Source organism: Bufo bufo, chromosome 9, assembly GCF_905171765.1.
Source record: "Bufo bufo chromosome 9, aBufBuf1.1, whole genome shotgun sequence".
Lineage (NCBI taxonomy): Eukaryota > Metazoa > Chordata > Amphibia > Anura > Bufonidae > Bufo > Bufo bufo.
Genome location: NC_053397.1, coordinates 174586414 through 174608908, shown reverse-complemented (window position 1 = coordinate 174608908; position 22495 = coordinate 174586414). Strand labels below are relative to the sequence as shown.

The following is a 22495-nucleotide window of genomic DNA, read 5'->3' as shown; positions in this document are numbered from 1 at the left end:
TATTTGCATATGGATTAAGTACTTTTCCTTAAGAATGAAGCAATGGATCGCTAAGTGAAAGGCATTGTTCCTGGTTTAACAGTGAATTTCCCAGTGACCTCCCCCTCCCCCCAGTATATTTACTTAGAAGAGGTAAACAGCATCTAATTCCAGTTCCTTCTGAAGAATTAGAAGATCACTTCAGGCAAAACTTCCAAATCGTGCTATGCCCAGTGCAGGGACAGAGGGGGCGCCATGACTCAGGGATTCTTGCTTTGGTGGTCTGAAGCTCTGTATCATGTGCTGCCCCCTATGTGCGCTAGGCATTATAACACCTGGTAGTTTTAACCAAAGTGTTCCCTCAAGAAAAAACGTAATACTGAATGTTTTTTTAGAAGTTAGGGAAAAAACATGCGACATGCGAAAGGCTTTTCACAGGAGCAACATCATGCTGTGCTCCACCTGCATCCAACATTGGTCTCTGATCAGCGTCCGGAGAGGAAGTGAGTGGCCGCTCACACTCACCGTACTGTCCACTGTAGGGTCAGAATACTATTTCCTCCCCAGACACATAACTTATCAGGAGAGAAAATCAACACCACATTAGGCGTGTATTTTAAGTGTCAAATTATCTGGAAATCTCAATGAGATCCCTATAGGACAGAAAGAAAGTTATGAAGCTATGGGGCCCTTGAAAAGAGATGGGGGTCCAAGTTATGGGGCCCTTGGAGAAAGAGGGGTCCAGTGTTAAATTACCATTTAGGATAAGGGGCCCTTGATGAGAGAAGTCTAAGCTTAGACATCGGGGTCTAGGTTATGGGGTCCTTAGAAAGAGAGGTCCAGCCTTAAACTGGTATTTAGGTTTAGAAGCCCTTGAAGAGAGACGTCCAGGCTTAGAGATGGAGTCCAGATTATGGGGTCCTTGGGGAGAGGGGGTCCAGCCTTAAATTAGCATTTAGGTGAAGGGGCCCTTGAAGAGAGAACTCTAGGTTTAGAAATGGGGGTCCTGGCTATTGGGTCCTTGGTCAGGGGGGTCCCAGCCTTAACTTAGCATTTAGGCTAAGGGGCCCTTGACAAGAAAAGTCCAGGCTTAGGATACTTTCACACTAGCATTTTTCTAAACAACGCTAGTGTGAAAGTAGCCTTAGATATGAGAGTCCAGGCTATAGGGTCCTTGGGGAGCAAAAACTGAAAAACTGACCTATAATGGGTGGGTGGGGGGGGGGGGGGGGCTGGCTTCTTTTGATCTTTGCCATGGGGCACCACCACTTCTGTATATGCTATTGTTCCCTGATCCCTATCATGCACAGATGATCATGGGTAAGGTTATTATTGCTTGATAGTAATCAAGTATAGTAATTACAGTGTAGTACTCGTGTAGTATTTTGTCTCCTTGTGGAGATCCAGCTTTATAGGGAGTCTAAAGGGCTCAGCTCCCTGGGAAGACGTACGCAGAGGAGCTCTCCAGTCATTCTCAATTACACCATAGTTACCTATCTTGTTGATTCCCATAAAAAAAACACACCCCACACGTGTCACCACGTCGACCCCATAAGAAACAATAAAAACACTATTCTCCTCAGCAATCGTTCCTCCTACAGTCACCTGGAACATGGTGGCATCTTCTCATACCTGCTTCCCCAGACCCAGTAATTACACTAGCAAAGGTAGGTCATCACTGGGGCTGCTGCCCTTTTAGTACCTTTTAAAACATAAGAAACAATTGAGTTTTTCTCTGCAGTTAGTATGAAATATCATCCAGCGACCATAATGGAGCATTCAGCTTCATGACTCCATAAATGATCGGGGTCTGATAAGTCAGAATGAATTCATGGTATGTTAAGTCCACGTCAGAGATATTCCTCTGCCTCTGACAGATCCCACAACTGCAGCAGATAGATATGAGCTAGATGGATGAATAGATATTAGATAGAAAGATACTATATAATATATATATATATATATATAAAAGAAAAAAAGTGGCAGCACCGTCTCTGATGCTAACAAGAGGGTGCAGCTGGCCCAATGTGGATAGAAGCAAATCCAATGGATAGAAATAAAAACATGGGCAGCACTCCATGAAGTAAAAAAGTACAAAAAATCTTTATTTACCCAAGTAGGACATGCAACGTTTCGGCTCTATGCTGGAGCCTTTCTCAAGCCTTGCGACGTTTCGGCTCTATGCTGGAGCCTTTCTCAAGAAATAAAGGCTGAGAAAGGCTCCAGCATAGAGCCGAAACGTTGCATGTCCTACTTGCAAAATAAAGATTTTTTGTACTTTTTTTTACTTCATGGAGTGCTGCCCATTTTTTTTATTTATATATATATATATATATATATACATATACACACACAGTATATACAATACTATATAATATATGTATAAAAATGATACTATATAATATACATTTATATACAATACTATATGATATACATATACCGGTTAATACAATACTATATATGAGGCGCATATCCATCTGTGACATGAAGCACCAGAGAAAGCCTGGTACTTGTAGTGCGGCCCACACTTATGACCAAATTGCACAGATTTCTGGAACAACATGTCAGCAATGTGGCTGAACCGGCACAAGAAATTCCAGTTTTGGCCAGACCCTCACCTGAGAGGGGACTGTGAAGTAACTGTAGTGCAATATTCTGAGGGACAGTCCTGATACCTGATACAAACCATAGATGTATTAATTCCCTCTGACCAGCAGCCATAACCCCCTGACCACTACACTGCCCCCTGGTGGGAGATCTGCTAATAACTCCATAACTGCAACCTGTCAGCAACAGGTGCCACAGCGCCCCCTGCCCCTCGGTAGGGTACTCACTTGTTCTCCTGGATGGAGCCCAGGCAGGAGGGCGCCGTTTGGTGCAGCCTGCAGGTGGCCAGGTGCTTGTGGTGCTGCTCCTGCAGGCAGGCTTTCTCCTTGTACAGGGTGCTCACTTGCTCCTCCAGCTCGTCAATCCTTTTCTTCTGCTTCCCCAGAAGCTCCTGCTGGGTCTCAATGATCTTGTTGAGCTCCTTCAGGTATTCCGCTGCCCGACATGGACTTTCTGCAGGGGGCTCCATGGCAGAGGACCTCAGCCCCCCGGTCTCCTATGGCCACATGCCAGTGTAGAAGACGGCGGGCACAGGAGGGATGGAGAGGGCAGGTGGACGGGCAGCGAGCCCCGGGAGCAGAGTCTGAATGCCGGGCAAACTCACATAGTGCCGCCTCCCCGGTTCCCGCACCCTCCTGCCTCCGCCATTGCCGCTGTCAGTCCCGGAGAGTGACCGCAGTCCTGGCCGCCGGGGACGGGTCTCTGCGCACCTGCCGCCCGCACTAGTGGCTGCTCCTCGCTGTGGACGCTGAAGTCCTGCCGCCGGCACTGAACGGCTACTGGTGCTGACTGGGAAGACGCTGGTGATGAATAGGAGACGCTGGTGGTGACTGGGAGTCGCTGGGATACTGTCCCCGGGATGATGGAGCTAAGGGCTGGGCTCATTAGCTGGGGGCTGGGAGATGAGGAAGGTGGGAGAGATGAGAGGCTGCTCGGGTCTGCTCCACACACTGCTGGAGGTCGGGAGACGGAGAGAAAACGCACGCGGGAGACGGAGCACACAAGCTGGAAGACGCATGAGGAGAGAGGGAGCACACAGGAGGGAAGACGCATGAGGAGAGACGGAGCACACAGGAGGGAAGACGCATGAGGAGAGACGGAGCACACAGGAGGGAAGACGCATGAGGAGAGACGGAGCACACAGGAGGGAAGACGCATGAGGAGAGAGGGAGCACACAGGAGGGAAGACGCATGAGGAGAGACGGAGCACACAGGAGGGAAGACGCATGAGAAGAGACGGAGCACACAGGAGAGAAGACGCATGAGGAGAGACGGAGCACACAGGAGGGAAGACGCATGAGAAGAGACGGAGAACACAGGAGAGAAGACGCATGAGAAGAGACGGAGCACACAGGAGGGAAGACGCATGAGGAGAGATGGAGCACACAGGAGGGAAGACGCATGAGAAGAGACGGAGCACACAGGAGGGAAGACGCATGAGAAGAGACGGAGCACACACAGGAGGGAAGACGCATGAGGAGAGACTGGGCACAGACTGGAAGACGCATGAGGAGAGAGGGAGCACACAGGAGGGAAGACGCATGAGGAGAGACGGAGCACACAGGAGGGAAGACGCATGAGAAGAGACGGAGCACACAGGAGGGAAGACGCATGAGGAGAGACGGAGCACACAGGAGGGAAGACGCATGAGAAGAGACGGAGCACACAGGAGGGAAGACGCATGAGGAGAGACGGAGCACACAGGAGGGAAGACGCATGAGGAGAGACGGAGCACACAGGAGGGAAGACGCATGAGAAGAGACGAAGCACACAGGAGGGAAGACGCATGAGGAGAGAGGGAGCACAGACTGGAAGACGCATGAGGAGCACACAGGAGGGAAGACGCATGAGGAGAGACGGAGCACACAGGAGGGAAGACGCATGAGGAGAGAGGGAGCACACAGGAGGGAAGACGCATGAGAAGAGACGGAGCACACAGGAGGGAAGACGCATGAGAAGAGACGGAGCACACAGGAGGGAAGACGCATGAGAAGAGAGGGAGCACATAGGAGAGAAGACGCATGAGGAGAGAGGGAACACACAGGAGGGAAGACGCATGAGAAGAGACGGAGCACACAGGAGGGAAGACGCATGAGAAGAGACGGAGCACAGACTGGAAGACGCATGAGGAGAGAGGGAGCACACAAGCTGGAAGACGCATGAGGAGAGACGGAGCACATAGGAGGGAAGACGCATGAGGAGAGACGGAGCACACAGGATGGAAGACGCATGGGGAGAGACGGAGCACAGACTGGAAGACGCATGGGGAGAGACGGAGCACATAGGAGGGAAGACGCATGAGGAGAGACGGAGCACAGGATGGAAGACGCATGAGGAGAGACGGAGCACAGACTGGAAGACGCATGGGGAGAGACGGAGCACATAGGAGGGAAGACGCATGAGGAGAGACGGAGCACAGGATGGAAGACGCATGAGGAGAGACGGAGCACACAGGGGGGAAGACGCATGAGGAGAGACGGAGCACAGGATGGAAGACGCATGAGGAGAGACGGAGCACACAGGAGGGAAGACGCATGAGAAGAGACGGAGCACAGGATGGAAGACGCATGAGGAGAGACGGAGCACAGACTGGAAGACGCATGAGGAGAGACGGAGCACAGGATGGAAGACGCATGAGGAGAGACGGAGCACAGGATGGAAGACGCATGAGAAGAGACGGAGCACAGGATGGAAGACGCATGAGGAGAGACGGAGCACATAGGAGGGAAGACGCATGAGGAGAGAGGGAGCACGCAGTGTGCTATATTATGGGGCCTCATTTGTTCACAGTGCATTTTGTGACCCAAAATTAATTTTGTAGAATTCTATGTCATAAAATGTGGAACAGAATGGGCTGGAGTTTGCAGGACTTACCTCACAGAAAGTATGAGCCTCACATAATGGTAGAGGGGTCTCCAATCACCTCACAAACGTATTGCCAAGGAAGTGCCCACCTGCTCTGTAAGGGTAGATGGATACCCTCTATAAGTACAGGCATGGGCCACGTACTGTATACATCTCAACAAGAAGATGGACACAGCCATGGACATTCTCTGTAGAAAAATGTATCCTGTATAATAATACCGCCCTACACTGCCATACTGTCCCGGGAAAAAAGCGTTATAGTCTTGCCATATCAGTGTCCATGTACTTGCCGGAGTGCCACCCCATGAACTATGATTCTGCACATGGTCCTCTATTATGGCTGAGCTCACATCTGTGTTAGGGTGGGTTCACACTAGCGTTAGGGATTCTATTATGACTTTCTTATAACGGAAAATACCGGAATCCATAAGACGGAAGGACGGATCCGTTCTTCTGCCCATAGACTTACGCATTATGACGGAATGCAAAACGGACGCCTTTTAAAAGGCATTCCGTTTGCTCTCCGTCCTAATAGAAGTCTATGGGAATCAAAACTGATCCATCTGGGTCCCGTTATGCAAGACGGAAAACAAAGTCCTGTCGACAGGACTTTATTTTCCGTCTTGCATAACGGGACCAAGACGGATCCGTTATGCTTTCCCATAAACTTCTATTAGGACGGAGAGCAAACAGAATGCCTTTTAAAAGCTTCTGTTTTGCATTCTGTCTGGGCGTTCCGTTATAACCATGTGTGAACCCACCCTTACATGAGGACCTTTCGTTGCAGATTCCTTCTGGAAGAACAGCGCGGCGCTGCTTTCAACACTATTCTTCCCATTGGACTTCATGGACATCACTGCAGTTCTTGAAGATAGCACACTGACCCATTCATTTCTAATGGGGGCGTGCACACATCAGTGTTTTATGGGGATCCATTTTTCCATTTGGTAAATTATAGAATATGTCCTACACACTGGTCTTCATTGTCTATGAGAATAGACCTTTCTATTCAGGGGAGTGAGAAAAATGCAGAATAAAACCTGACAGACCTAATTTTAAGACTGTGGGGTCCATCGGGCACTGTTGGTGTCTGTCATGTGACGGATTGGGCATGCTGTCATTTTTTGTATTCTTCTCCTATAACAGAAACCCAGAGATGACAACGCACATGTGAACTCAGTCTTAGCCAGTCACAGACCTCTCAGGAGGCGTCAGCACCTCATCTCTCCCCTTTTGACCAGTCCTGGAGACTAGAAACCAGTTTTCTATGCTAAAGAGAATTTTCCACCATAAGGCTGGGTTCACACGAGCGGATGCCGTGCGTGACATCCGCTCCGTGAATGACAGCCAAGACCCGATGCAGACTGCAGAGGCACGGAGCATTAACATGACTGATAATGCTCCGTGCCTCTCTGTGATCTCTTTACTACGAAATCACAGTGACAACTGTGATTTCGTAGTAAAGAGATCACAGAGAGGCACGGAGCATTATCAGTCATGTTAATGCTCCGTGCCTCTGCAGTCTGCATCGGGTCTTGGCACTCTTTCACGGAGCGGATGTCACGCACGGCATCCGCTCGTGTGAACCCAGCCTAAGTGTTGCTAACATATTGATTGGACTTCATCAATATCTGATCAGTAGGGTCTGATTGCTGGAATCCTCACCAACACCTAGAAGGAGCGGCTGCATTTGTTGTGTCCCATTCAGTTCCTCGGTGAGGGTCCCACTGACCAGACATGGGAGGTACAGGTAATTCACATACTGTCCATGCTTAAAGGTGGAAAATATTTAAAAAATCCAGTTGTATGGTCTCACGTTTTAAGGGTCCATTCACACGTCTGCAACTGTTTTGTGGTCCGCAAATCACGGACATCGGCCATGTGCGTTTCGCATTTTGCAGACCGCACATGGTCGGCACTATAATAGAAATGCCTTTTCTTGTCCGTGTCTGCGGAACGGAAATTAATGGGTCCGCACCCGTTCTGCAAAATTGCGGAACTGATGTGGACCCATTTTTCGGACGTGTGAATGGAACCTTATAGTGTTTCAAGCTACAGTTTTTTTTGTGATCCAGAGCAGAAAATAATTAAAGGGACCCTACACATACAAAGTTGAGTCCCATTATTATGACCACTTCCTACATTTGATGTCAGCAGTGTGTAGCTCATGAAGGAAGTCACGCGTGGTGAGCTGGCTTGGTGGGTATATAAGGTGTGAGATGGGCTGTCTGCACACATATCCTTCATTGTTATCATGGGTAAATGGGGTGATTTATCAGAATTGCTAAAAAAAAAGGGATGATTATTGGCTTTTAGACCAAGGGTGGCAGTATTTCTAAAACTGTGCAGTTTGAGAACTGTTCCCATTCTGCTGTGGTGAAAGTGTATGGTAAGTGGCCAAATGGCACCACTGCGACTAGAGCACCAGGTGCTATTGATGTGAGAGGTGAATGTCAGCTACGAAGGTGTGTGAGGAAGGACCGACACACTACAGTGGAGCTGCTCACCGCCAAAATGAACCAGGGGACTACCAGATGTGTGTCTAAAGCAACAGTTTAGTTAACCTTACTGTGTATGAGGCTCCGAAGCAGGTAGACAGTCATTGCACCAACGCTAACGAAGTTGCATCTGCAGAAAAGGCTTCAATTTTTCGAAATGATGGATGGATGTTGGCATGTCAGGCGAGAAACATCAGGGGTCCTAGAAGATCTGTGTATCCCCCGTAAGGGTACGGCCACGGCCACACGGTCAGGTTTCCTGATGCAGTTTTGGAAGTCAAAACGAGGAGTGAATTCAAACAAAGAGAAGTCGTATCTGTCCTTTATGCTTTCTCTCTTTTATGATCCACTCCTGATTTTGAGTTCCAAAAGTACATGAAGAAACCTGACCGTGTGGCCGCACCCTTAGACCGCATGATCTGCGCCTGTACTGAGGCCTCCACGTGTCGCTCTACCACCAAGTAAGAAAATCACCTGTGGTTTGGGGTGTATGCGGTTGCTTTGCTGAGCAGGTTATGTGGATGTCATATGGGCAGAGACACCATGTGCAGCTCATGATGTGTTCAGACTGCTCAGGTCTATATGAAGTAGAATGAGCAGAGCCATAGCTAGAGGAATTGTTCTGAGTTGATGCCTCCCCTTGCATTACCTCAAGATTTGTATTCACCAGGGGGACCTATTATCTAACATCTGCTCGAGCAGCAGGCTGTGGTGATTGACTTTGGCTCTTTTCATACTGTGTTTCTGTGACCTCTTTGGTGCATGCACCAGGAAAGCTCCCAGTGCATACATAAAGTAGGTCTATATGCCCCAGTCATTGGATGGAAGCCTAAATAATGTCCTTTTGGCTGGTATCCATCAGGGTTAGTGTTTTTGAGGGGCTTTTCCCATGAATATCGGGACTCCTGATCCCATGCAATGTCCTGAGTGGTCTCCAGCGCTCGCCTTGTGCTGGAGCTGCTCAGTACTGATTGGGTCAAGCAACTGACCCAGCGTTTTAATCAGGGTCACTGGAACCAGTTTAGGGTGCCCTCAGAGAAAGCGTAAAACTGGTGACTGATTTCCTATAAGTGCGTTCTTTTAAGTTTCTCCAGTGCCCTTTTGACTGAGACCGGTATATGAATTGCCAGTCTTAAAGGGGTTGCCCCACAAAAAATATTCTACATTTTTCAAACCAGCACCTGGATCTGAATACCTTTGTAATTAAAAATGGAGTATAGCCACTGAGTTATGCAGTGAAATCTATCTGTATAACGCCACCTGCTGTTTGTTTTTCTAAATTTTCTGTCCAGTTCACTGAGGTTGACATACATGCTCAGTTCCATCCTTCAACCAACTGTAGCACAAAGGACACAACCCCTGAGAAAGTGAGCTCCACCTATCAGCTGCTAGCTTGAAGTAAATCTAGCAGAGCATTTGGAGCAATGAAAAGGAAGATCTCTGGATCCATGTGAGGTACAGGGCTGCTTCAAAGTTTGTTAGAAAGAGATTGCCATGAACTATATGATGTCCGATTTTCAGTTTTGACATCAATCATGGCATAACCCCTTTCCTAAATTTCCCCCATAGCACCGAAATGTGGAATTGTCCCTTGTGAAGCTCGATAAGTGAATCTCGGCAGAATGAAAGAGGAAAAAGCTCCAAAACTGAGCCATCAAACATTAATGTGAACATGCCCTTAACGAGATTCCTCTTACTTGACTAATTAGTATCACACCACTGTGGAACGTGACGAAAATGAACTAAAACATTAGCAAGAAAAAGGGAAGCTTAAAATGTAATTGGCGTCTACAACGAAAAAAAAATAACAAGCGAATATCTGAAAATGCACTTCAGGCTCCTCTGGGAAGTTTCTGTAACGCTGCTTCATACGAGGCCTCCTCAGATTATCAGCTGATGTAGGAGTTACTGCACTTTGATGTTAAGAGGAGAGCATTTTAATGACTCTTGGGTGTCTGTTTTTCTGCTTACTATGTACATATCACATGGCTTGCCGGTGATTTAGTCGTCTACACGTGACCTATTGCCATGTAATTGAGGTGGCCTGATGACGAGCAAGGAACCCTTCAGGGATTTACAGAGATGCTTGTGTTTCTGCTGGTAGCAGTTCTATATAATAAGATCGCACTGATAAAGCGATTTTGATTGAAATCCATCAGATGCCTTCAGAAAGGGACGTCTGGGAATACTAATATACTGCTCCATAAATTACTATACTGTGCACCAGGTCTATCTCATCTGCTTTATTACTATGATTTCCTTCCAGGAGCCTAAAGTAAGGAGGGATTTTCAATGGCTGCCAATCATTCTCAACATGTACTGTCTATGTTCAAGGGCTAAGCACAAAAGAAAATGAAAGGGGTTGCCCAAGTTTTGGATACTGATGACCAGGGGTGCACCTCCAATGGGGCCAGGTGAGGTGGTTGCCTCAGGCAGAGGGACCTAGAGACAAGAGGGGGCAGTGGCAGGGCCATGAGAAATGAGTGCTTCCATTGTGGAAGTGCTCATCTCTCTATATCCATGTGTATCACAGTAGGCCCTTATCAGTACAGCTGGGGGAGGGGGGCAGGGGCGTTGTTTCACTTTTTGCCTCAGGCAGCAGAAAGGCTAGGTGCACCCCTGCTGATGACCTATCCTCAGTATAGGTCATCAGTATCTGATTGGTGTGGGTACGGCACCCCCGCTGATCAGCTGTTTGAGGAGGCCTCGGCGCCTCACAGAAGCCTTCCAAACACAACGCCGTCTACTGGATGGTGACTGTGCTAGGTTTTGTAGCTTAGCCCCATTCACTTGAATGGGACTAAGCTGCGCCTCATGACCAATGAACGTGACGTCGCTGGCCAAACAGCTGAGAATAGGTGATCAGTATCAAACTCCTTCAAAAAGAGTCTGTGACGATACATTTCACTTAGTGATCTGTTGCTTCATTCTGGAGAAAGAAAATCCCTTTAAGGCCTCATGCACATGACCATTGTGATGTTTTGCGGTCTGCAAACCGCGGATCCGCAAAACACGTATGGTGTCCGTGTGCGTTCTGCAAATTTGTGGAACGGCACGGACAGCCTTTAATATAACTGCCTATTCTTTTTCCGCAAAGCGAGGACAAGAATAGGACAGGTTATATTTTTTTTGCGGGGCCACTGAAAGGAGCAACGGATGCGGACAGCTCACAGAGTGCTGTCCGCATCTTTTGCGGCCCCATTGAAGTGAATGGGTCCGCATCTGAGCAACAAAAACTGTGGCTCGGATGTGGACCAAAACAACGGCCGTGTGCATGAGGCCTAATCCACATATTTACAGACATCCCTCCACGTTCCCTCTGTCATTTGGGCAGTGCCCTGCCAGTCTCTTTCCTGAACCCTATGGACTGGCTGCAGCAGTGATCCACTACAATGCTGAAAGGCAGCATCAGGGACACTCGGGTAGTCTAAAGTCTACATACAATAGAGTTACAATATATTTAATACATTAAGGCCAAACTAATGAAGAAGCACATGAAACTGATAATAGTTAATAAATTCTCTTTCATACGAAGGCAAACATTGCCCGCTTTGAAGAAGATGCCAGCTTCATCTGTCAGCAGAAATGTAGCCTGTATAGCTGACGCTCTGTCTTACAGCCTTTTTTCCTTCCAAGCAGAGCTGTTTAGCGCTCACTTGTACATACAGTAACTGGGATCTCAGAGGGCAAGTAATGATAGCAGCATCCAGTAGCCAATAAAATCTATTTGATGGGATATATGCCACAAAGCTGCAATCAAATGAAACGCCAAGAAACGCCCATTTCTCGCACGAGACGTTTTGTATATTGTTTTCTATGTAAAAAGTAAAAAAATAAGAAGTTTTACAGGTAAAAGTAAAATGACAGTACAATATATCACGGACTAAACAATCACAGGTCTACGAGATCGCTAATATCGCTTTTCCTGTATATATCTCATCAGTCTTTTCCCCGGCCCCACGTAATGACGACCAGGGAGGGTTGGAGCAATCGCAAAGACAAGTACCGTACTTGACAGCGGCTTACAGGAGTTGAGTCTCAATTTGCAGAAACAAAACAGATGAGTGCGGTACATTGAACCTCCCTATCAATGGACCTACCGTCATAACATACCACTCATGAGCCGCCATTTCCATTTTTGTTCTTAATCTCATCAAAATCAAATCTATTTGGTCATCTCTAACCACCCATCCACTATATTCCTTCTTTAAAATTACATATATTTAATAATCCCAATTGATCAACAATCCACCAGTCCATCACTATCCCCCAGTATTCGGAGAATACTGTATCTCCTTATGGAGAGAGCCTAAAAGGCACGAGGAGTCTTTGAGGCCAGGCAATGCTCCTCTGGAAATCAGGGAAGAAGGTATGCAAATCAGCTCTTAACAAATTGAGCTTCTAATGCCACCATATACAAGGCAGCTATACTATAAGTCAATTTTTGATCCTTTAAACAGGCCTTGAGGCATGACTCGGATAATAAGTAATACACCTTTCCCCCCGGTATGTCACAGCAAATAAGCTCATTAGCAGAAGTCGCACTACTTTTTCTGGAAGAATAAAAATACTACTATTAGTATTTTTAAGGAGTACTTTCAGCCATGGAGGAGTTCGAAATAAGACACTCAGGTGTTTTTTTTTTTTGGGTGCAGATGTAACAGTTTCATTCAGGCTCTGATGTCGGATGGGACCCAAGGGCAATTCTGTCACACCAGTATTATTGAACAAGGTAGGTGAGGCCCAGAAGCTTCAAGTGATGACACTAGTGAAAACTAGACGAGCGAGTTCCACGCAGTAGACTCGCAGTGTGCATCAGCGAGAGCACCCGTCCTGACTTCCCAGCACTGACAGGGTCGCATAGCATTATACTGCTTTATGATGCTATGTAACCCTTACAGTTCTGAAATGTATTGGATAACACTGACGGCATTATGTCAGCGTTTTCCAGTACATTCCAGAACTCTAAGGGTTACATAGCATCATAAATCAATATAACGCTATGCGACCCCCGGCAGTGCTGGGAGGTCAGGACGGGTGCTCTCACTGACTCATGCTGCGAGTCCGATGCGTGGAACTCACTCATGTGAAACCAGCCTTATGTTGGACAAGGTCGGTGTAGGACAGACCCTGCACAGTTCTAAACTGAACCTAAATCAGCACCAGTGATCCAAGTACAGCCCAGTGCAGTTTCTGCATGTTATTTTTCAACCAAAATCAAGGATGGAATAAAACAAACCCCTGCATACATCCTTTATTTAGGAACCAGTCCCAATTTTTGACTGAATAAATTCTCTTAAAAACTAGACTAAGTCTGCACGGTCTGGTGAGGCCTAAGAATGTTTACGGATACCCAACTATACCACCTTTCTTCTCAGGCATTGCTTTCTTGATTGTGAATTTTATTTAAGGTTTAGTTGGTACACCATATCATACTACTCACTGTCATGGCACAGAGCAGGTCTATAATCCCTCAGTCGAGCTTAGAAGGCATGTTCTATACCGACCCTATACCTCCTCTTTAATATAGTTTTAGAAAATTGACAGGTGTCAGCATTCTTTCCACAAATCAATAGTCTGATAAATGGAGAAAGAGGAATTTTTCTGTAATAAGATATAGATTTTTATCCTCGCTTGTACAGCCTCTCTCTTCCCCCCCTCCAAAAAAAAACCACACAAAACAATCTGATATTAATAGCTTATCCTGGACCAGGACACTCCTTTAAGGTTTATGTATTTGTACTACTGTATATCAGTAGTGTTGCAGTATTACATTAAACAATATATAGGTACACACGTGAACATCACCAAGAGGGATTTGTTTAAAAGAACTTTGTCCCAAATTATTTTAACAAAAAAAAAAAAGCCCATCTAGAACTGCAGTTCATAAATGTTGCATTGAAGAGAATATTGCTCTTTTATAGACACTAGTTTTATTACACTGACATCTGCTGGGCACAAATAGTCTTAACTACCCTGGCATAGAAGCTTCCTCTGAAATCAACATACTACAGATCTTCAATACGGCATTATAATATTTCCATAGAAGATAAATTTGATGAACAGCAAAAAAAAAAGCAAGCTGCATCTGTTTGATTGATGTACAGTATAATAGGCCACTTTCACACGGCAGTATCTTGGTATTTTGCATCATTATTTCTAAGCCAAATCCAGGAGCAGGAAACTAAACATAAAAAGTATATATATTGAGCAGATTCACACTTTCAGGTTTAGGCTTTACAAATAGAAACGGAAATATGCAAGTGTAAAAGTCACTCCATGTGTCATCGGTATGCCATCTCCATCAGTGGCGTACATAGAGAAGGGCCATATAGCAAGGATCAAACCAGGCCCCCCACACAGGACAGAAGGGTTTCCGCCTAAACCCCTTTCAATGACCCTTGGGCCATTTTTTCCACTGCCTCGTTTGCTAAAAGTTCCTCCTTTAGAGCAGGGATGCTAAACCTGCGGCCTTCCAGCTGTTGTAAAACTACGACTACCACGATGCCCTTCTGTAGTATGATACACTGCCTGTCCAAAAAAAAGTCCCCACCTGGATTTAACTAAGCAAATAGTTATGAGCCTCTTATTGGATAATTACTGCATGGGCGATTATCTTATTTAACCCCAACTGGTGCAATGAGTGGCTTCTCATTTCTTAAACAACCATTTCGAAAGACACATCTCGTGGTCGTGGAAAAGATGTTAGTCTGTTTGAGAAGGGTCAAATCATTGGCATGCATCAAGCAGAGAAAACATCTAAGGAGATTGCAGAAACTATTAAAATTGGGTTAAGAACTGTCCAACGCATTATTAAAAACTGGAAGGATAGTGGGGACCCATCGTATTCGAGGAAGAAATGTGGCGGGAAAATATCCTGAATGATCGTGATCGGTGATCACTTAAACGTTTGGTGAAATCAAATCGAAGAAAAACAACAGTAGAACTCAGGGCTATGTTTAATAGTAAAAGTAAGAGGATTTCCACACGCACAATGCGAAGGGAACTCAAGGGATTGGGACTGAACAGCTGTGTAGCCGTAAGAAAACCACTAATCAGTGAGGCAAACCAGAAAAAAAGGCTTCAATTTGCTAGGGAGCATAAAGATTGGATTCTGGAGCAATGGAAGAAGGTCATGTGGTCTGATGAGTCCAGATTGACCCTGTTCCAGAGTGATGGGCGCATCAGGGTAAGAAGAGAGGCAGATGAAGTGATGCACCCATCATGCCTAGTGCCTACTGTACCAGCCTGTGGGGGCAGTGCTATGATCTGGGGTTGCTGCAGTTGGTCAGGTCTAGGTTCAGCAACAGTATGTGCTCCAAGAATGAGGTCAGCTGACTACCTGAACATACTGAATGACCAGGCTATTCCATCAATGGATTTTTTTTCTTCCCTGATGGAACGGGTATATTCCAAGATGGCAATGCCAGGATTCATCGGGCTCAAATTGTGAAAGAGTGGTTCTCGGTGCATGAGACATCATTTTCACACATGGATTGGCCACCACAGAGTCCAGACCTTAACCCCATTGAGAATCTTTGGGATCTGCTGGAGAAGGCTTTGCGCAGCAGTCAGACTCTACCCTCATCAATGCAAGATCTTGGTGAAAAATTAATGCAACACTGGATGGAAATAAATCTTGTGGCATTGCAGAAGCTTATCGAAACAATGCCAGAGCAAATGCGTGCCGTAATCAAAGCTAAAGGCGGTCCAACTAAATATTTTTGGTGGCGACTTTCTTTTTTTTAGACGGGCAGTGTAGCTGCAGGCTGTTAGGGAATGATGGGAGTTGTAGTTTTGCAACAGCTGGAGGGCCGCAGGTTGCGCATGCCTGCTTTAGAGGATAGAGTCCTGATTAAGTTTTCACTTCCAGTAAAAGAGGAGAGGATCCCAACTGGGCCCCCTCTTGCCCTGGGCCCCATAGCAGTTGCATGGTCTGCCGCTATGGTAGTTATGCCTCTGATGATCTCCATGATGGTGAAGAACTGTGTGAAGTATCACATACTGAAAAGTTTTCTAAACTAAGCTATATTTTCTTTTTTCATACTTTGTTACATTGCGGCCTTGTGCTAAAAGAAAAAAGATAGCCAAGTTTCTCCCCATCATTCTGCACTCAATACCCCATTAATGACAAAGGTGAAGACAGAATGTTCGAAATCATCGCTAAACAGTAGAACTAAAATATCGCATTGATGCAAGTATTCAGACCCTTTACTCAGGACTAATGGTACTTTCACACTAGTGCACGCATGCCCCCGGACTACCGCTCCTGCCCCATTGACTATAATGGGGGCCGGAGTTCCGGCGGCAGCACGGCAAACATGCTGAGAGGCAGCTGGAATAAAACTACATGTCGTAGTTTTATTCTGGCCGCCTCTCAGCATGTTTGCTGTGCTGCCACCGGAACTCCGGCCCGCCCCATTATAGTCAATGGGGCCGGAGCAGTAGCCTGGGGGCACGCGTGCACTAGCGGCAGCACGGATCGGACAGGCTGTTCACCCACCGGAACAGCCTTCCGGAGTTCCTTGCCGCTAGTGTGAAACTAGCCTTAGCTGAAGCATATTTGGCACTGTGTACAGCCTTGGGTATGATACCAATAGGTTTGCACACCTGGATTTATGGATTTTTTGCAGATCCACTAAGAGATCCTCAAACTGCGGCCCTCCAGCTGTTGTAAAACTACAACTCCCACAATGCCCTGCTGTAGGCTGATACCTGTAGGCTGTTCAGGCATGCTGGGAGTTGTAGTTTTGCAACAGCTGGAGGGCCGCAGGCAGGGATGGCCAACCTGCGGCTCTCCAGCTGTTGTAAAACTACAATTCCCACCATGCCCTGCTGTAGGCTGATAGTTGTAAACAGTCTGGGCACAGCTGGAGAGCCGCAGGTTGGCCATCCCTGGTCTAAGTCTTTGTCAGGTTACGCTACTTTCACACTAGCGTTTTGGCTTTCTGTTTCGGAGATCCGTTCAGGGCTCTCACAAGCTGTCCAAAACGGATCAGTTTTGCCCTTAATGCATTCTGAATGGAAAATGATCCGCTCAGAATGCATCAGTTTGCCTCCGATCAGTCTCCAATCAGCTCTGGAGGCGGACACCAAAACGCTGCCTGCAGTGGGGACGGATCAGTTTTCTCTGACACAATAGAAAACGGATCCGTCCCCCATTGACTTCCAATAGTGTTCAAGACAGATATATGGTTATAGAAGACATAATACAGGATCCGTTCATGACGGATGCATGTGGTTGCATTATTGTAACGGAAGCGTTTTTTGCAGATCCATGACGGATCCGCAAAAACTGCTAGTGTGAAAGTAGCCTTAGATGGTGACCGTCGTTTTCAGGTCTCTCCAAACACCGGGCTCTGACTAGTCCACTAAAGGACATTTACAGAGTTGTCCCTAAACCACTCCTGTGTTGTCTTGGCTGAGCGCTTAGGGACATTGTCTTGTTGAAAGGTGAACCTTTGGCACATAGCACTCTGGATCAGGATTTCATTAACGGGGTTGTCTGTGTTATTTATATTAATGACCTATCCTCAGGATCCTGAGGATGGGTCATCAAACGTGGACAACCACTTTAAGGCTACTTTCACAGCAGAGTTTTTGCTGAATCCGTCATGGATCAGCAAAAACGCTTCCGTCTAGAATAGATAATACAACCATCTGCATCTGTTCTAAACTGATCCGATTGTATTATCTTTAAAATAGCAATGACAGATCAGTCTCTAAAACCATTGTAAGTCAATGGGGGACGGATCACTTTTCTATTGTGTCAGTCATCTCCATTGACTTAGGCCTCATGCACACGACAGTATTTTTTCACGGTCCGCAAAACGTTTTTTCGTCCGTGGCTCTTCCTTGATTTTTGGAGGATCCACGGCCGTGCGGAGCCAAACGGATCAGTCCTGATTTACAATGCAAGTCAATGTGGACGGATCCGTTTGACGTTGACACAATATGGTGCAATTACAAACGGATCCGTCCCCCATTGACTTTCAATGTAAAGTCAGGAGTTAATATACCTTAGGATCAGAGTTTTCTCCAATCCGATGGTATATTTTAACTTGAAGCGTCCCCATCACCATGGGAACGCCTCTATGTTAGAATATACCATCGGATTTGAGTTACATCGTGAAAACTCATATCCGACAGTATATTCTAACACAGAGGCGTTTCCATGGTGATGGGGACACTTCAAGTTAGAATATACTACGAACTGTGTACATGACTGCCCCCTGCTGCCTGGCAGCACCCGATCTCTTACAGGGGGCTGTGATACGCACAATTAACCCCTCAGGTGCCGCACCTGAAGGGGTTAATTGTGCGTATCATAGCCCCCTGTAAGAGATCAGGGGCTGCCAGGCAGCAGGGGGCAGACCCCCCTCCCTCCCCAGTTTGAATATCATTGGTGGCCAGTGTGCGGCCCCCCCTTTATTGTATTATCATTGGTAGCCAGTGTGCGGCCCCCCCTCCCTCCCTTTATTGTATTATCATTGGTAGCCAGTGTGCGCCCCCCCTCTATTGTATTAATATCATTGGGGGCCGGTGTGCGGCCTCCTCTCCCCCCCCCCCCCCCTCCGATCATTGGTGGCAGCGGAGAGTTCCGATCGGAGTCCCAGTTTAATCGCTGGGGCTCTGATCGGTAACCATGGCAACCAGGACACTACTGCAGTCCTGGTTGCCAAGGTTACTTAGCAATATTAGAAGCATCATACTTACCTGCTGCTCTGTCTGTGACCGGCCGGGAGCTCCTCCTACTGGTAAGTGACAGGTCTATGTGGCGCATTGCTTAATGATCTGTCACTTACCAGTAGGAGGAGCTCCTGGCCGGTCACAGACAGCGCAGCAGGTAAGTATGATGCTTCTAACATTGCTAAGTATTGGGGGGGGGGGGGGGGGGGGGGAGAGGCCGCACACTGTGCCACTTATGATATTAATACAATAGAGGGAGGGGGGGCCACCAATAAAATTAAAACTGGGGAGGGAGGGGGGGATCTGCCCCCTGCTGCCTGGCAGCCCCTGATCTCTTACAGGGGGCTATGATACGCACAATTAACCCCGCGGTGATGTACCATGTGATTGGAGCATGTGATCTGACGTCACCAAAGGTCCTTTAGCCCATAGTTCATCTTTTTAAAGAACTAAAGACCGGGAGAACTACGCGAACAAGAGGACAAGGTGAGTTAATTTTTTTTATTTTTTAACCCTCAATTGATCACCTACTAAGCATTCTGTATTCAGAATGCTATTATTTTCCCTTATAACCATGTTATAAGGGAAAATAATAACATCTACACAACACCGAACCCAAACCTGAACTTCAGTGAAAAAGTTCGGGTCTGGGTACCACAGTCGTTTTTTTATCACGCGCGTGCAAAACACATTGCACCCGCGCGATAAAAACTGAACATCGGAACGCAATCGCAGTGAAAACTGACTGCAATTGCATTCCTACTCGCGCGGGTTTGCCGCAACACACCGGGACGCATCCGGAACTAATCCGGACACGCTCGTGTGAACCCAGCCTAAGAATCTCTCTTTACTTTGCTCCATTCAGTTTTATTACAACCCTGAGCAGCTGCTGTCAGCAAGGTGGACAGAGAAATAACAAAAAAAAGACAAACAGCAGGTGGCGCTATACAGATACATGTTATTGAATAGCTCACTGGCTGTACTAAATTTTTAAATACATGCAATTACTAAAGTATTCAAATCCAGGTGCTAGTTTAAAAAATGCAGAATATTTTTGTGGGGCAACCCCTTTGAATGAGCTTTGGTCCAGAGAAGACAAACGGCATTTCTAGATCGTGTTTACATTTGGCTTCTTTTTTTGCATGATCCACATTTAAGTTGGTACCACTTGGAACTGAACCAGAGTTCGGTAAATGTTTTTTTACAGTATAAATCAATAAATTTCTGAAGTTCGCAAAGTAATAACTTCGGCTCATCAGAGCCAATACATTCTAATACTGTAGAGACTTGTTGTGGCTGATTCTAACACCACCAGGTGAGCAGCTCTAATTTGTGCTCCTCTCTATATGCTCTGTCACAAAGAGTATTATTCAATGTTGCGATCTGCCTAATTTTTTATATAGCTCAACGCAAGGGCGGACTGGCCGTAGACCCTAGAGGGAAACTTTCCTGGTGGGCCGATGCCCAGGGGGCTGTACTCACGGCTGCCAGCCAGGCAAATAATGATCTGATGCTTCCAGGGTTAAATAATGTTGGGTGCTTGTAGTACTTATGTACCTGGCTGGTGGCCGCAGGTGCCCTTCTGACTCCTGAATTCAACTGTATTGCCATCCTGAGGCAATTGCAGTAGAAGTGCAGAACGTGGCATCTGGTGGTGACCAGCTTCTGGGGAGGTATTTTATGATGCACTGCAGTATGTAGGCTCTGCTGAGGCGGTATCTTGTGCCGCAATATGGTATTGCTAACCCCGCCTTCCTGGGTTGGCCCTGTCTTCTGTCAGTTTGGATCCGGGCCACTTTTATGAATTTTTTTCCAGGGCCACTTTAAGTTGCCAGTCCACCCCTGGCTCGGCGTAACCTTACCTGTCAGCCAGTTTCGCCATGGGCAGGGTTATTCAATGGAGGCTGCTGATGGACGGCTCTGGTCATAAACTGTACCATAGCTTTAGAGAATAGAATTGCCTTAGCTTTATTTGACCACCATTGAGGTATTCCCTTGAGTAAAAGTTTAATAAGTTACCAAACGGCATGTACTAAGAGACTGTTTATTTTACAAAGGAAAGTTGCAATGCAGCTGACACGGTAAAAATAAGGCACAAATGGCATTAACAACAGCAAGCAAAACAAAAATGATGACCGTGAGCGATTTTAGTATAAAAAGAACAGACATTGTTGTGTGAATATTCACTGTGGTTGATCTTTAGGACAAAAAAAAGAAAAAAAACAACTCGAGGTATTTGAGTAGAGAACACTTCACTAGCTCCTGAGACATTTTTCAGCACATTTTTCACATTGTATCCCTCCCATCACACACATTACAGTGATCCCTTTCACATGACGCCAGTACAAAAGTGATGGGCCATGAAATTTTTATTATCTTGAAAACTGGCAGACTGAATTATTTAAGCCGTTTTAACACGCGGTATCACTGTGCCCTCTAAATCAATAATAGTACAAGAAGTATGCATTAAAATTAAACTGTGCATCTCTTGTGGGACTTCATTGCACAGTACAATTATCACCTAAAACAAAACGATCAGATGGAAGCTTGTGTATAAAATAAACCATACGCACTAGACAAGGTACTAAACATGGCAGTATAGACATATAGTGCTGAATGTCAGTAGACCTATGTATCATGGGCTCTAGAACCTCTCCATAGGTATTCACATTTAAAGGTTATGGTCCATTCTGGACAAATCTACTTCATATTCAGAGTTCCTTAGAGGCAGCCTTATCATAAGGGGTCTGAGTCCGTCCCCCCCCCCCCCCCCCCCAATAACTTCACAATTTGGGGCAAAATGTTGCATCATTTGTCCAGTATGAATTGTCAGTCGCATGGTAAATATTAAAACGCAATTAAACAGGGAGGTGATGATATCTGGAAAAGATATGCAATAGAGTAACAAGGGTGAGGTATACAAGTATAGATATTGGAATGTAAGTAATATGTAACTAGTACTATTTCTCTATGGTATAAATCACAGGTTGTGATAGTTTCCCATCTGCGGCTGTACTATCCAGCAGGCTGTTCCGGCATAGAAAGCTGGGAATTGACCAGACAAAAACGTTGCACGCAGCTGCTTTTGTCCGAGCGATTCCTGGCATATTTGCGGGGTAGCGGCCAGATCTCTGCCGGACCCCATTATAGTCAATGGTGACCAGAGAGCAGTATTCTAGAGAAGTCCAGCGGGCTGTTTTCTGCTGGAACAGCCTGCCAGACAGCGGTCGCAGATGTGAAACTAGCTTTACATGAACCACAGTCTTGATGTATAAGGGGAACAAGGTTGATTGATGTCAGAATTTTTGCAATTTCCCCCTACAGGGAATCAGTGGGATTGTGTGACAGGCGCAATAACCAGTGATTTTACCGAAATCACTGTGTGAACATAGAGTCCTAGTCTTATTGATGTGCATTATCAATAAGGAAATAGCCACTTTATTGAGGAGAACTATTTCTTTATGAGACTTCATTATCTCCATGCCAATGTGCTTCTTTAAAGGCCCTTTTACATGGGCCAACATAGCAGGCAAGAATCAGAAACTATTGTTTAAGGTGACAACACCAGTGATGCTTTCACCCGATGAATGAGTGTTTGCAATTGGCAGAGCCTTTAGGCAAGGCAATTATAACTGGATAGGAGCGCTCCTTCCCAATAACTGCCCGATCATTGGCCAGTTTAAAGGGGCCTTAGGAATCCACAGCTTTGGTGTGAATTAGGCCTCATTCAGACGGCCGTATTAGTCAAAATTGCGTAACGGGTGCGGACCCATTCATTTCAATGGGGCTGCAAAAGATACGGACAGCATACCGTGTGCTGTCCGCATCCGTGATTTCCGTTCCTCGACTCCGATAGA

At 46.3% G+C, this 22495-nt stretch overlaps 1 protein-coding gene across 1 annotated transcript in view; it reads right to left on the bottom strand.

Moving 5' to 3' along the window:
- LOC120979833 (IQ motif and SEC7 domain-containing protein 2-like) overlaps positions 1–3357 on the bottom strand; it is a 347471-nt gene extending 344114 nt beyond the window's left edge. The window contains exon 1 of the mRNA XM_040408788.1: positions 2814–3357. Coding sequence (XP_040264722.1) covers positions 2814–3055 — 242 coding nt within the window. The 5' untranslated portion in view covers positions 3056–3357. The remainder of the gene's footprint in view (positions 1–2813) is intronic.
- Between the last annotated feature and the right edge of the window lie 19138 nt (positions 3358–22495).